The sequence below is a fragment of the Triturus cristatus genome, chromosome 9 (assembly GCF_964204655.1).
Source record: "Triturus cristatus chromosome 9, aTriCri1.1, whole genome shotgun sequence".
NCBI lineage: Eukaryota > Metazoa > Chordata > Amphibia > Caudata > Salamandridae > Triturus > Triturus cristatus.
In genome coordinates this window covers 901,565,185-901,581,638 of record NC_140592.1, presented here as the reverse complement: position 1 = coordinate 901,581,638, position 16,454 = coordinate 901,565,185, and the positions used below count along the sequence as shown (strand labels likewise).

Genomic DNA, 16,454 nt, shown 5'->3' with positions numbered 1-16,454 from the left:
TCTGTCTCTCTGTCTCTCTCTCTGTCTCCTCTTGTCTCTCTCTCTCTCTCTCTCTGTCTCGCCCTATTTAGATGTTGACATCATGACGACAAATGGGACACCTACGATGTCATGCGGATTCGACCTATGCCACCTATCTGCACGCAGGGGTACTGCTATCAAACATCTTTCGAATCTAGCCTGATGCATGGAAGTTCAAAGGTAAGGAATCTGCAGCTAGATCATGTCTCTACCAGATAAGGCGTTACTGAAGGTAAGTAACTTGTCCTGTAGTACAAAAAACACAACAGACACCAGTGATACGGATTCGGATTGCACTAACTTGGTTTCCCCAACTGTGGAACTCTCTCCTCTTAGATATGTCAATCCAACCACATGAGAAACTGCCTTTCTGTTCAGTTTTACTTAGTTCACACCATTTTCACCTAATGCACTCAAACCATTGGTTACATGATCTAGCACCCGTACAGTGCCTTACGGAGTTCTACCAGCTCTTCTTGGAACTATAGTCCTCACTAGATTAATGTGGGTGCCTTTGGTGGCGCGACATTTATGGTCAGTCCAGCTCTTCTCTTAAAATGTGGTCTCTTGTCTGTCACTTCCCTTTCATGGAGTAGTGTACTCCAAACTCTTTCAGTAGAGCAACCATGTTTTGCAGGTCCACGAAGATGGATTAGTGTTGCATGAACACTCTTTGTTTTTGTCCCTACCTCGTCTCAATTTTTCTTGTTGTTTTGTTGATTTGCCATCTTTTTTCCGAAAACCACAGTCCCGCAGAAAGTGTTTAACATACTCTAAAAAACAGAAGTGGCATAATGTACTATATAAATCATACTCATTCCATTAGCAAAACCAAGCATCTGTTTGTTGTGTTGGCCCAGCCGGCAGGTGCCTTCTGCTATGTTATGCCATTCAAAATTCACATTATACAGCACTCCTGCAGCAAATTCCATCCATAAGTTAAAACCTGCAACAGCATTCTCATTAGTGGATATATTTAAAGCTGCTACTTGGTCTTACATTTTCACATCTCCAGAGCCCTGTTGTGTGGATATTTAAGAGTGTCAAGAAGCACAGATTGAACAAACTTTTCTTAAGACTTTATTCTAATCCTCTTTCTCCTCTGCTTGCAAGTCACTATGGTTGTGGTCAACGCACTAACCTTGTCTATTCACAGATTGTGCTCTACAGTGGTATATGCTGTAAATGGAAAACTTTATTTACCGGTCAGTCTGTTTGCCGCTTATGGTGCTATAGATTGTGCGCCATACCCACGTCTCCAAAGCAGCAGCACAGCAAGAAGTTGCCTCTGGAAAATGTTTTTTTTGTTGCTCTAATCTGCATTTAACTGCACAGAATATCCAGGCTTCAGAATGATTGGCCTTTTTTATAGCATCCTCTGAAGAAATGAGGTGTATTATATGGTGTGGTTGTCGGACCTCACCGTGTAATATACTTACCAACCCCTTTTGGACCTGTAGGTTACGTTTTTCAAATCTTCCTCTTAACTCTGGGTAGCTGTGGCTCTGAGCAGCAAGGCTCACACAAAGAACAAGTGTAAAGCATGTAATTAGCACTAAGACAATTGAAGAAATTGACTAGACACCAAAGACATCTGACAGCAATTTATAAAAATAGACTGTATTTTTAGACCTCACAATGAAAAGATCCACCGAAGAGTGACAGATAGAAAATTACAAGGTATAGTAAGTCAGAGCATTTCAATTGACCACGAACAAGCATTGGCATATTAAACAACTCGGACACTTTTTCACTACAACGCTGGGCCAGTTTTATTGCAGCCACTTTAGACGACCAATTCTAGTAGGCTGCCAGTCTGAGGGACCTTCAAGGTCCTCAGAATCCGTTACCTCTACAGGCAAAGCATTCTCCAGGCACTTTATTCCCCTTGCAATAGTCTTATGGCAGTGGTCCTGATAAGAGATAAAGGATGCTTGAGATGCTACAGGTCACCTGTTATCGGGGTCAAGGACAAATCCTTCCCTTGGTAAATCTGCTTCTGTGTGACCAAGCTCCACTCAAACGACTCTCCTGGGGCTCAGCGAACTCGGGTGCAATTTTGAGGATCTGGTCCTTGTCTCTAATGATGCACAGTGGCGGTTGGCGGCGGTCTGAATATTTTAGCCTACCAATTTGTCTCAGCAGGGTTCTCAGCTCTTGTGGCCCTGTGCTGTGAGCAGGTGGTCAGCCAACTGATGCTCGGAGTTTCTGCTTTTGGTGGGCCCTGTAGGAGACGTTTACTAGCCACCAGTTTAGCAGGTGCAGTCCATGCCGGTGCAGCTTCTGTATGCCAATTTCACAGGGCAGTCTTTCTTTCCTTCTTCCAGTTGAGATCAGTTCTGGGTGCCCGATTTATGTTCATAAAATGTTCTCAGGGTAGAGTACAGCTGGTCCCCCTTCCTGATCCACACTTCCTGTGAAGTGTGGCATCTGACTATCTCAAGATGCATCCAGAGCTCCCTAGCCCAACGCAGAGGTGTGGCTACCAAGAGGGCCTCACTCCCCTGGAAAATATTTTAACCATAGCCTTCCCCTCTCCTTCTCAGGTGCCAGCTAGTCTGCCTAAACAATGGGGCAGCACTTCTCCTAAGGTTTCCCCATTTGCTTTTTAAAGACTGCTTCACCTTTGAAGTTCGCCTTCTGGGCCATCACAACAAAGTGGCCACTTTTTAAAAGTTGCACACTGTTACTTGTTACATTAATATGTAATGAGTTGTTTGATACCTTAGAGTACCAACTTTGGTCACACCATTCACTAGTTGGCACAACTGAGGGGATCAGACTATACTCTGTAATCGCAAATGGGGTAACGGAGTCTTTTCACAGCAAAATTACACTTTTCTCGTTTTTGACCGTGAAATATGCTGCACCCTGTCTGAGGGCTTGGTAGACTTGCCATAGAGGTGACATACATTTTACAGAGTGAGGTTTGGCTTTGCAATTAGTTTGAATGGTGAAGCTGGACTAGCAATTTAAAACTGTCCTTCCAGTTTGAAATGGCAGACTGGGAGATTTGTTTTACTTGTCACACCCACGGGGACACAACCAGTGCTGCACAGACTTACAGGTAAGTTAGCCTATGCTAGTTTGGTATAGCCAATGTAACGTACACGTATCTGAAAGAGACACGTTAGTGATAGATTCCTTACCTTAGAATATTCCCAGGCGTCAGACTGGATCCGGAAAGTTTCGCTTAGCAGTACCCTTGCGCGTCAGTAGGTGTCGTCGTGCTGCTCCGCGTCTGTCACTGGTGTCGTAAGCTCCAAGATGACGCCACGAAGAGTACTTAGGCGCCACCCATGTGCGCTGACGTCAGTTCTTTCTTTTTCCGCGCCAGCAAGCGCAGATCCGTATTGAGCACGTACCTTAGTCACTTTTTGACTACTATTTTGAGACTTTTTGTCTCCTCTCTTTTTTCCTGGTGCACGTAGGGATGCCCGGCTTTGTCCTGTGGGGCCTGCCGCGGGAATAGGTCGGTGGCAGACCCCCACGATGTTTGCCTCTACTGCCTGGAGACTGCTAACGACTCCCGGGGTTTTTGTCGTGCCATGGCCTCCAAGGCCTTGCGGGAGCGGCGTAGGAAGTTGCTGGAGTTCTGCCATTTGTCACTCCGCCGCTACGGGTCCAGGGGCCGGTCCTGGGACTGCTCGCAGGACCTGAGCCCGTCGCTCCCCAGACTCCAAGTCTTCGCCTTCGGATTCCGGTAAGCGATGCCATAAAAAGAAGTCGAAGCGTGTTCGCTCTCAGATCGCCCCCCGTCGCTCCCCGGAGGCGGATGAGGGGGACAAGGGCTTCGCCCCGGCTGCTCCCCTGGAGCTTGGGAGTCCCGCGGCCTATCCGCCATACCCAGATCCGTTGGCGACTCCAGAACAGGTGCAAGAATCCCTTGCTACATGGACCGCCTTTTTAGGCCTCTGGCTCCCGCCGGCACGCCTTCGGGCCTCGCGGTTCTGTGTCCAGATCCTGTTGGGCCGGCGGCTCCGGCGCCAGCCTCGGTGCCACAGGATCCTGCGCCAGCGGCTCGTGCGGCGTTGCCGGCTCCGACGCCACCCTCGGCTCCACCCTGGGTGCCGTTTATTCCTCCCTTGCCCGATTGCAGGACCCTTTTGTTCCGGCCTGGGATCCGCATTGGGTGCTGGCGCCGTTCTCTGCGCCGTTCGTCCCTTCTCCAGCTCCGGGTTTTCCGCCGCGACGGTCTCCCTCTACGCCAGAGGCGGACGAAGAATGGGAAGGGTCCGAGGACCCTCTTGCCCGGCAATGTGACTCCGAGCAGGATTGGGTGGACAACTTGGAGGCAGGCAGGCGACCTCGATGTCTCCTCTGACCCGGGGTTCGCTTCCCCCCCACCTACGATGGTCCTCCGTCGGGCGGCTGAGGCCCTTAATCTTGACCTCCAAGACCAACCTCCTCATCGATATGCTCCAGACGGCGTCTACTTCGTCGGAGCCGGTGCTTCCCTTCAATGACACCCTTACCGACGTCCTCTTGGGCGCTTGGTCGAGGCTGGCCATGGGGGCCCCGGTGGATAAAAACATCGCCAGGTGCCACCGACTGGCGCCCAGTGACCCTGCCTTTTTGACTACTCACCCTACGCCCGAGAGCCTGGTCATTCAAGCCTCGACGTCAGAGTGCTTTTCCTACGGCCCGCCAGATAAGGACTCTAAACGGCTGGACCAGTTTGGGAAGTGGTTGTTCTCTTCGGCCAGCTTAGGGCTGCGGTCGGTGAACACCACCTGCTTGTTGGGCCGCTACTCCCACGTGGTGTGGGATGCCTTTGCTCAGGTATTGCCTCAGTGTCCTAAGGAGGTGCAGGCTGTTCTTTCTCAGGCAATTGCTGAGGGTAAGGACGCGGCTAAGTTCACCATTCGTGTGGGTTGGACACCGCCGACTCATTGGGCATGACGATTTCTACAACTGTGGAGTTGCGACGTCACGCCTGGTTGCGTTTGACTGGGTTTTCGCCTGATGTCCAAAGCTCGCTCATGAACATGCCCTTTGATGGCACCCACCTGTTTGGCGACAAAGCTGACAGTGCCCTGGAGCGCTTTAAGGATTCGCGGGCTACGGCCAAGTCGTTGGGCCTTTCTACTAAAAGTTCGGCCTCTCCTGGTTATCGTTCCTTTTGTGGCCAAAGTAGAGGCGGTCAGGCGCGCCCGTCCATTAAGCCTGGGCAGAACCAGCCCCAGGGCGGCCGGGGTTGCGGTTTTCGCAGGGGTGAGTCAGGGAACCAGTGTGCGGGATGTCCACCTCCACCCCCGCTGCTTCCGCCCCCAAATCTTCCTAATCTCAGATTTGGGGAGCACCCCACGCCGGTGGGTGGCAGGATCTGCCACCACCTCCCTCACTGGCGTGATATTACATCAGACAGATGGGTGCTGCTGATTATCTGCCACAGTTACTCCTTTCCCTTTCAGTCCTACCCTCCTGCCATGCCACCTCGGTGCCACCGCATGTCGGGGGATCACTCGGTTCTTCTCCGACAGGAAGTCAAGGCCCTCTTGGCCAAGGGGGCCATAGAGTGCGTTCCTGGGCCGGAAGTAGGGAGTGGTTTTTAGTCCCACTACTTTCTGGTCCCCAAGAAGGACAAAGGAGACCTGCATCCTATCTTGGACCTTCGGGAAGTCAATCGCTTCCTCGGGAAGGAGAAGTTCAAGATGCTGTCTCTGGCTCAGGTCTTAGCTGCCCTCGACCCTGGAGACTGGATGATAGCGTTGGACTTTAAGGGCGCATATTTTCACATTCCCGTCCTGCCGGCCCACCGGCGTTACCTGCGGTTCAAGGTAGGCCAGGAGCATTTTCAGTTTGCCGTGCTCCCCTTCGGCCTTACCAGCGCCCCTCGGGTGTTCATGAAAGGGATGGCGGTGGTTGCAGCTTATCTGCGCAGGTCGGGGTGTCAAGTCTTCCCCTACCTCGACGGCTGGTTGTTGAATGCTGGCTCGCCCCAGGCAGTCGTCCACCACCTTCAGACTACGGCAGACCTTTTGCATTTGCTGGGGTTCTCCATCAACGTGCCAAAGTCGCACCTGATTCCCTCTCAGAAGCTCTCCTTCATCGGAGCTGTTCTGGATTCATCGCTGTTTCAGGTTTATCCTCCCATGCAGCGAGTCCGGGATATTCAGGCTATGATTCCGATCTTTCAGCCTCTGTCCCGGGTTTGCAAGGTGACCCTCCGGCTCCTGGGCCTGATGACATCCTGCATCCTGCTAGTGCCGCATGCCAGATGGCATATGCGGGCTCTGCAGTGGGACCTGAAGTTCCAGTGGGCGCAGCATCAGGGCAACCTGTCCGATCATGTCCAGATCTCGGAGGGCACTGCACGACAATTGCAGTGGTGGCTCACGAATCGCGATTGGGTCAATGGCAGATCCCTCTTCCTTCCCCAACCGGAGCTCACAGTGGTGACTGATGCGTCTCTCCTGGGATGGGGAGGCCACTTGGAAGAGGCGAAGATCAGAGGACTCTGGTCTCTGGCGGAGTCCCGGCTCCATATCAATCTGTTGGAGCTTTGGGCGATCCGACTGGCAGTGAAGGCATTCCTTCCCTCTGTCCGGGGAAGTGTGGTGCAGGTGTTCACGGACAACACCACTGCCATGTGGTATTGCAACCAACCGGGCGAGGTGGGTTCCTGGACCCTATGTCAGGAGGCTCTGCGCCTCTGGACATGGCTGGAACATCAAGGCATTACCTTGGTGGTTCAATACCTGGAAGGTTCTCTGAACGCCAGGGCGGACGAACTCAGCCGCCGGTGCTTGATGGACCACGAATGGCGTCTGCACTCGGACGTGGTGCAAGGTCTCTCAGCAGTGGGGAGAGCCTTGGTTAGATCTATTCGCCACCGAAGAGAACGCGCAATGTCATCAGTTCTGCGTGTTGGAGTTTCGAAGGCACCACTCGCTCGCCGACCCTTTTCGTCACGAGTGGAGTTGCGGTCTGTTGTACGCCTTTCTACCTATACCACTTGTGCCTGAGTGCTGAAGAAGATTCGGCGCGACCGGGCACCAAATCATCTTTGTGACTCCGGATTGGACACAAACATTCTGGTATCCCGAGCTACTCAGCATGGCGATCGGTCCCTGATCCGTCTGCCTCTTCAGGAGGACCTTCTGTCGCAGAAGCAGGGGACGGTCCTCCACCCGAACCTGTCCAGCCTCCACCTCCATGTATGGAGATTGAGCAGCGACAGTTGACGGCTTTCGATCTTCCTCCTGAAGTCTGTGATGTCATCTTGGCAGCCAGGCGTCATTCCACTAAAACGGTATACGCCTGTCGGTGGAACAAATTTGTGGCATGGTGCTCAGCGAAGGCTGTGGATCCCCTTTCTGCCCTTCTTTCAGAAGTTCTTATCTTCCTGCTTCCCTTGGCCCGGCAGGGCTCTGCTCTGGGCACTCTTAAAGGTTATCTTTCTGCCATCTCCGCCTTTCTCCGGCTTCCTGATCAGCCTTCTCTTTTTAAGTCTCCAATTGTTAACCGTTTCCTTAAAGGCATCGCGCACATATTTCTTCCCGTGCCGTTCATCATGCCTTAATGGGACTTGAATCTGGTTTTGACCTATCTGATGTGCAGTCCTTTCGAGCCCCCTCATACCTGTCCTTTGCGTCTTCTCACTGTCAAGACTGCTTTCCTGGTAGCTATCACCTCTGCCATGAGAGTGAGTGAGCTTCAAGCTCTCTTCCAAACCTCCTTTCAGTTCATCTGGGCAAGGTGGTTTTAAGGACCCGTCCTTCTTTCTTGCCAAAGGTTGTCATGCCCTTCCACATCAGGCAGACCATCACTTTGCCCACCTTCTTTCCGCCTCCGCATCCTTCAAGGGAGGAGGAGAGGCTCCATCGTCTGGACCCAAAACGTGCGCTTGCCTTCTATCTGCAGCGTACACAGCAGTTCCGGGTGGATGACCAGCTCTTTGTTGGCTATGTGGACGCCAAAAAAGGTCAGGCTGTGCACAAACTAACTATCTTGCGTTGGGTCGTTCTGTGCATCAAAGCATGGTACTCCTTGGCTAAGAAGGAGCCTCCTGTGGGGGTGCGTGCCCATTCTACCAGGGCAACTGCAGCCACTACTGCCTTGGGACACGGCGTTCCCTTGCAAGACATTTGTCAGGCAGCTACGTGGGCCTTGCTGCACACGTTTACCAAGCATTACTGCCTTGACAGTCAAGTCCGGAGGGACGGCTTCTTTGGCCGTTCTGTTCTCCGTGACTTTCTGGTGTAATGTGTTTGCAGACCCACCGCCGGGGTTGGTATTGCTGGGGTATCTATTCTAAGGTAAGGAATCTATCACTAACGTGTCTCTTTCAGATGTACAAGTTAATACTTGTGTAACGATATATCTGTAAGAGACATTAGGTAGTGATAGATTCCTTACCGCCCCACGCATCCTCCCTATTCTGCGAACTGGGCACTAGGGTTAAGGTCAGCCCTCTTAGGGCCCTAGTTTTCTGCACCAATGGTCAGTATCTTGCATGGCTCTGCGTTCCTGGCGCGGAAAGTCGTGTACAGAACGGACGTCAGCGTGCATGGGTGGCGCCTAAGTACTCTCCGTGGCGTCATCTCGGCACTTACGACGCCAGTGACGGACGTGGAGCCGCACGACGCCACCTACTGACGCGCAGGGGTACTGCTAACCGAAACTTTCCTGATCCAGTCTGACGCATGGGGATATTCCAAGGTAAGGAATCTATCATTGTCTCTTAGAGATATATCGTTACACAAGTAGTAACTTGTGCTTTAGGGTCAGAGCACTGGTTCTCAGGCCTGGTTAGCAGGCCTCGGTGTACTCTTGAGTTGACAAACCAGTAGCATCATTTGAAAAACACGAGGGTGACCATACAAAAAGAGGCATTTCCTTACACATCCTCTTACCCTGATGTAAACCAGTATAATCCAAAGTGGAGTCTGTGTCCTGGTATATTGAATGTTTTATGAGTGGTATCACAAGTCGCTTCAAAAGCAAATCTTTGAACAAATGGAATGTATAATCTTCTGAGCCCAACACTGACTGGCAAGGCTATGTTCAGATGGTGAATCTGAAGCACCTCAAGTTGCAAACAGATTTTTGCAGGTAAGTAAAGTTTTCCTTTTCAAATGTTGGCCCTTGCAGCACTGGCCTTTCTGGGCATATTTTTTATTTATTTTGCCAGAAGGTTTGAGAAATACTGTTCCAGTGATCACTCTCTAAGCCTTCATTGATGCCTCATAGCACATCTCTGATTTGTTTTTTGCAGGTGAGCCCAGATGTAGTCCTCTTCTCAAATGTATTGTTTTACTTGTGCAAAAGCACCCTTTGGTGCTCCCTCTGAAATGCTCGCAATTTTTGAAATTCAATTTAAAGCAAAGTTTTACATTGATAGATAAATGCTCGTTAACAAATCTGCAGAGCAGAAATTAATTTCTAATGTATTTTAAAGATCTCCATGTTTTACAGAAAGAAACAAGTATAGCATTTTCATTCAATACTTGCAAACCACAAATCGTTAATACACCCAGTTGCCTTCTTGCTAGTATCTTACTGATGACAATCTATTTTCCACATATCCTGATGTATATACATTTAGTAAAGTCAAGTTTTCGAATGCTGTAGGAGAGGGTGCCGTTGTTGTGTGAGTAATTAAACTTAAAATGTGTTACCAACCAGACATTCTTTTTGAAAATATTTAATTTGTTTCCCTACTCAAATATTTTATGAGTAGTGAAACATTAATTTTCTTTTACTATCTTCATGTAGGGTGGGCTTGGTGGAGTCAAAAATTCGGATTCTCGTTGGCAGTCTGGAGAAAAATGAATTCATTACTCTGGCTCATGTGAACCCTCAGTCATTTCCAGCACCCAAGGATAACATAGAAAAGTAAGGCAAGATTTAAGTCTAAAGTAACTGTTTTTGAGAAAATAACCTTTAAATTGGGCCCGTATCATCTGTGCACTAATTTGCTTAATGTGAGTGTTTAGGTTGCGTAGTATTTTGCTGTGGCCATGCCCTCTGCCCTTGTCAACTTTCATTAGTCTTAATATATTTTTTTAATCCCTCAAATAATTCACTGCTTAAGGTAGCTTGTACTCCATCCTCTCTCCAATCCCAGAACAAATGTGAATATGAAGGTCTCTTGGTTGAGATGCCATGCCTGCGCTTTCAATGAATTTGTCTTGCGGTTTTATCATTCTTATTTATTTTTCCATAGGATTGCTTCTTTCTAATTATTTTGTTGGCAACTAATTGTTGTTGTTTGAAGTTATTTGTATTGAATAGTTTTACCACAGATTCAATGCATAGCTGATGGAATGATACCTCTTTGCATGTCATGCCTGCATACATATGTTTTCTAGACTGTTAAGTGATTTCTTAGGGTCAGCTCAACAATCATGTAAGCCCACTGGAAATGCTCCCTATCATTTTGGTTTTGTTGGTCGGAGAGTTCTATGATGCCAATGGGACTCTAAAAGTGTTCTTTTTGTGGGGGTGGCTTAGCTATCGCCTCTACAAACAAAGCAATGTTGTGACTTGTGGTGGCGACAGCATGTTCATAGTTCAGTGTCACAGACTTTACTTGTACCCCTTTGGGAAGAGTGCTACTGCTGTCAGAGGTTGTAGTTACCACATAACTGTGGTTCTGCGTATTTCTCCCTGTGTCCGCCAACCCTAGCTTTAATTTTCCACAAACAGAGGTATTTCTATTGTTTTGGAAGTATTGGACTTTCTGACCCAGGAGGATACCATTTATTGTCACTATGCTAGAAAAAGAGAAAAGACCTCTCTTCAAATACTGCTTAGACTCTGGGCAAAATGTTTTAAATTATATGAATAATCGGTGTACTTGTTGTTATCCTTCCTCACATTGTGATAACTGCAATACTTTCCTCTCTAAAACACTTTAAGATGGGGAAAGGAAACTGGCTTTGGTTTTCTCTGAAAGAAGAAACGTTTCCCTCAAAGTGGATATCACCTTGTCTGGGGCTGATTTTGTGAAAAGCGCTCCTCAAAACACTTCCACAAAGGCAGCACAAACAATATAAGCATGTAGAACTCCTTCTGCTAGAGTTAACATCTTAAGCACCTGCATCCAGTTCCATGAAGGGCAAGTGTAACCCTTCATCCGAAAAGGCATTAAAAAAGGAGTGTGTCAGCCTACTCCGTGAACATCCAGTACTATTGATAGCTTATTGGTTGTCCTGTTTGCATTGTAGATGAAGAGACTTCAGTCAACAACAAAGCCATCATCTGACATTACCTTTGATGACCATCTTGCCAGTAAAGGCTTCAAGTAATATCCCGTTGGCGACTAAGGACATCCTGTCAGCGAAGACCATCCATGATTGTGACACCTTATTTGATGCTCTTGACCTCCTTACTGATGACTGCACCATCAATTGCAATAGTATAGTCAACAGCCCATCGGAAAGAACAGATTTACCTCTTTTTATATAGACTTAGAGGCATCATCAGCCTATTTGCACTCATTAATGAAATTTTCTGCTCATTTACCGATGGATTTCTGATTGATTACTCTAATTGCGTTTTTCTCACCTTTAAAATGCCGAAAAGGATTTTACAGCAATGCTCCCAGATCCACATATAAGCGCCAGTCTTTCTTCTTCTGTGCCAAGGAGACTCAATTGTGTCCCTAGATTTGTATGCTATGTATTTTCATAATTCCTGTAGCCCCATAAGTGTTACCTGTAGTTTATGGTGGAATCGAAACGCTTCCCATTTGATATGCTCCCCTTAGATCTTGTACTCGGGCCCCTTGTATTTACAAGGGTTTTACAGCATGAATCCAATTCTGGATTCACCTGCTGCACATTTATTACTCCATCTAGTGGTTGAGTTAGGAATCTTTGTTAGTCTGTCTTCACTTGTTTTTTTTCTTGTCTTTGTCGTTGACCACCATTTGGTGGCAAGTCCATCCCCTGAGTGAGGTCAGACACGCACCCTTAAAGTTCCTGTGCATAGTCGCCATCTTCAGATTACTTTTTTCTGCGGTTAGGTCTGCAAGCAGGACAGTGAAGCTCCGATGAATTTCCTCAAAACTGCAAAAAACCCTGGCCTTTTTTTCCACTCAAACAACGCACATCACTGGGAAGCACAGCACTCACTATGGAGACCGGGAGCCTTCTCGACAGTTGACCCCACCCATGAGCAACACGTGGTCAAAGAATGCAGAGACATGGAGAACACCCCCTTTAAATTTCCCCGAACCGCCGTAGAAAGCTCACACAGAGGGACCCCCATGAGGTGGCAACATTTTTTTTTCTGAAGGAGCACAGCGGGAACTGTGAGGACTGCGCAGAATTTGCTTTAAAGACCTCGAAGACAAGACTGAAACAGTGACTGACGCAACACGCTATATCCAGTGCCCAGAGGTGCCAGAAACCCTGAAGTACCTAGTCCTCTTCAGAGAAGATGGGAAGGCGAATGTCATGGAGACAGAGCTGGCAGAGGGTGGGAAGTCGGAGCCTGAAGGGATTATCATCGACATCTAAAGGATTGATGCCAAGAGTAGAGTGGCGAGGGATGCCAAGAAAGCCAACTCGCAGAAGTTAATCAAGATTCCTTGTTGCTCAAGGTGGGTTTTCCGCTGTCAGTCGTAGGCTAGCTCGGCTGACTGCTGAACTCATTACATTTTGTGTCTTGTGTCAATGAGCTGCACCTAGGCAGCACACAGAGGATTCGCTTTATTGGGGTCACCCATAGACATGGAAGTATTCAAGATTTCTTTTGTCTCAATAAGTCTGGAACATTTGGGTTATTTTCTTGATGTTTCGGCCTCAATCCTAGGTCTAAGTGAGGACTGAACCGAGGCTACCTTGTGCATTATTCTCATCCCAAACACCAGATGGTGTATGTGGACTCTGCAGAAGAACCTTAGGTTTCAGTGGGCCTAGCATTAAAGCTGACTCACGCTATTCAAATCCAGCAGAAGACGATCCAGGTTCTTTTGCTGTGACAAATGAGCAGCAACCTGATCTGTGGCAGGCAGTCTCCCTTTCCCTGCCTTCTCACTTGTGACAGATGCATCACTTCTGATGTTGCGGGGGTCATCTTGGAAAGGTGGACAATATAAGCCACTGGTCTCCTGTAGAGTGCCAGCTCCATATCAGTCTTTCAGAGATTTGTGCAATCCAGCTGCTTTTTACGGACTTGCTTTTGACCTTCTGATTAAGGCGGGTACAGGTCCTGACTGACAACACAGTTGCCATGTGGTACTGCAACAATCAGGGGAGCTAGAGGTCCTCTGTAACATGTCAGGATTTACTGTGCTTTCGAAGTAGGATGCATCAACAAGGCTTCCTTCTGGTGCCAGCCCCCTGGCGTGAATACTTAATGCTTGATCATATTTCGAGAGACCACGAAGATACCTGAAACTTCATACCGGGTGGGGTAGGACATCTTTGACGATTGGTGCCCTCATGGCTGTATCTTGCACCACCCACAAGAAAGTGCAGAATGGAGACTTATGCAGGCTGGAGTTTTTGCAAAATTGATCTGAGACGCACTCCGCCTGCAGTGGAGAAGCAGCCTTTTGTATGTATTTTGAAAGTTAACTGCTTTCTGAGGATGGTCAGAATGGACAGAGCCATGTACTCTTCATATCCCTGGATTGGGTCAGGAAAGTATGTATCCTAATCTCTTGAGCCTGAGCATTTGTCTTCTGAACGGGCTACCCTTTTGGGAGGAGGTCCTTCCTCAGCAACAGGGCAGGGTCCTGCCCCCGAGTCACCACAAACAGAGTTTTGATTTACTGTCTGAAGTGGATGTGGTCCACACGGCAATATGTCCATCGACCAAATCCATCTATTCAAGACACTAGGAAAAGTTTGTTGTCTTGTGTAGGGACCATCAGATTGACCACTTGCAAACCAAGTTGGCAGATGTTTTATTGTCTATTTCGTCTCGGGCCCAGCACGGATTTGCGATGGGCGCAATAAAGGTGATATATCTGTCTGTTTGGCCATTCTGTTCTTTGTTCTTTTTTCTATTTTTTTCAAATCAGTTATGATGCAGTTCCTGAAAGGTTAAACACACAGGTTGGCACCAAAGCCTTTCATCATTTTGTAATAGTACATTAACTTGGTACTCCTGTTTCTGATGTTTACACTGTGTGTATCTCCGCTTACTTGTTTCCTGCGGCTGCAAGGAAACCTGGCAGCCAGCTGAGACGCCGGTTGGGAGCTTAGCAGGTGAGTGCTGTCTGGTAGCGTAGCTTCTACTCACCTCCGCCTGTCTTCGTTCCTGACTCCACCGCGGGTGCCGGTGTTGATGCGTTTCACTTCTGTGGCCGCCCCCGCTGGCGCGGGGTGAATGGTGGGTCCACGTTCTCCACCCTGGACGTAGCAGCAGTAGCCCTGCGCGACTTGGCTGGTTCTGCGGCTACAGGGGAGGGACGTGAACAGAGGTGGCAGGCGGCACAAGCTGCCTGCTTTTGGAGAGGGACTTGATAACTTTGGCACAGTGGGAGAGAACAGAGGCGGCCATAGGTGAGCAGCAAGTTTCTACTGTAAAGAAGCAGAGCCATGAAGAAGAAAGTAGCAGTGCTGCACAGATTGAGTCAAACGGTCTAAAACAGCTAGAGCCACAGACGGAAAGTCCAGAAGGATGCAAGCAACCTAGTTCTAAAACTATAGGGAGAATACAGACCCATTCTGACAAGCGTTATATGCTAAGATCACATATTTGCTCTCCGTGGGTGTTGAAAGAGGGTAGAGGCGTTGGTAAAAGTTCCTCCTAACCCCCAGTGAAATTGCAGGTTAGACTGAGGAAAATTAGAACAAACACTGGTCCTAATAGAGATCCACCTTGAAAAAGACCACAACCAACCTGGTAAATGTAGCACAGCTAAAGGGGAAACAAACTACCGTGGTCCTAAAGCCACAGAAAATTCCCCTCTCATTTAGATCATATTTTAAGGTTAGGACCAACGCAAGAAGTGCTTAGGATAGCATAGATAGCATGGAAAGTAAAAAATTCACCCCGAGCAGGAACGTTCGGAGAATAGAGTAAAAATGATCGACGCAAAGAATACACCTATGAGTGTCTCTGGTACACCCTTCGTCCACCCAGAAGTCAAGACACATATCTGATTTTCTCTCCTGAGGCCGGAGGAGAAGGAGGAAACACTTTGGAGCAGTATATGGGGGACTGTTGGGTCACCAAGCCCTGAGGGAGCAGGCGTGAGTGTTAGCAGCTTTTATAGTAAGGATGCGGTGCAGGAGATGCTGAGCTGCCTTTCCCATGAAATTAAAGAACGCTTTGACATTTCTGAGGCAAATCGAAAGGAAATTCGGGTAACTTGCTTGAACGTGGAAGGAAAGATGGAAGGTTTTGCCTTGCGAGCACAAGAGTTGGATCCTGGTGTACAAGATCTACAGGCCAAAGCTCAAACGAATACACAAGAGGTGGAATGGCTGAAGCAAGGAGAAGAGGGTATTATCGGAAACACTTGAAAGGTTGGAAAATAATGCCAGGAGGAATAATATTAGAATACTGGGTGTTGCTGGGGTTGGGAGGTTCAGACATCAATTCATTTGTGATAAGAATGTTGAAAAATTCCATCCCACAGGAGGTTGCACCGTTAAATCTAGATGTAGAAATTCAATGGATACACAGAGACCCTTTCCAGCTACATCCTGGTCGTAAATTACCACGAAAGATCCTGGTAAATGTTTTATTGTACTCTGTGAAAGAGAAAATTCTGGGGCTAGCTCTAAAAGAAAAGTCACTGCAAGCATTGGGTGCCTCCTATAGAGTCAGATGGGATATCTCTTAAGAGACAGTGGTTGACAGTGGGAACTTGGAAGCAGAATGTTTAAGTTAAAGAAACTGGGAGCATCTATACAAATGAGATTCCCTGCTTTTTTTAGAAGTGATGTGGCAGAACAAGATGCATAACTTCAGACCCAGTTGAGGTGGAAACATTTATTGAGGAAGCAAAACTAGGGAATACAAGCAATAGATAGATGGCAAGTGGTGGGGTGGGGCGAAGGTATTATAGGCTCTGCCCCCAACATGAGCTCAGTAGGCAGCAGTGATGCCTAAAAAAAATTGTTGGGAGGGTTTCCACGAGAGGGTGCACTAGTGGTGTGGAGCATGAGGGAAAAAAATGTCTTGTCCTCTTGCCCATCAAAATAATGTTTCTTTTTGTGATCTCTTCTGCATGTCATGTCAGTGAACTGACGTGGCTATCTAATAGAGACCTCTAGCCACAGATTCCTTAATTTTGAGTTTCCCCCAGGTGTCAGACAGGATCTGGAAGATTTTCCGTGCCGGAAGTGACGTTGAAGAACCAAATAGGCACCACCCAGGCATGCTGACGTCACTTCGTTTCTTTCCACGCCAGCCAGCACTGACTCGACAGGACTTCCTCTCAGTCAGTTTTTGACTGAACTTTTTCAATGTTTTGGCAAGTTTTTGAGGTTTTTCCTCCTGGTGTGTCGAGGATTTTATTG

General features: G+C 48.2%; 1 protein-coding gene across 1 annotated transcript in view; it reads left to right on the top strand.

Moving 5' to 3' along the window:
- Window positions 1–16,454, top strand: part of PAPOLA (poly(A) polymerase alpha) — an 868,351-nt gene that overhangs the window by 453,368 nt on the left and 398,529 nt on the right. Inside the window, exon 14 of the mRNA XM_085626434.1 lies at window positions 9,742–9,861. Coding sequence (XP_085482560.1) covers window positions 9,742–9,861 — 120 coding nt within the window. The remainder of the gene's footprint in view (window positions 1–9,741; window positions 9,862–16,454) is intronic.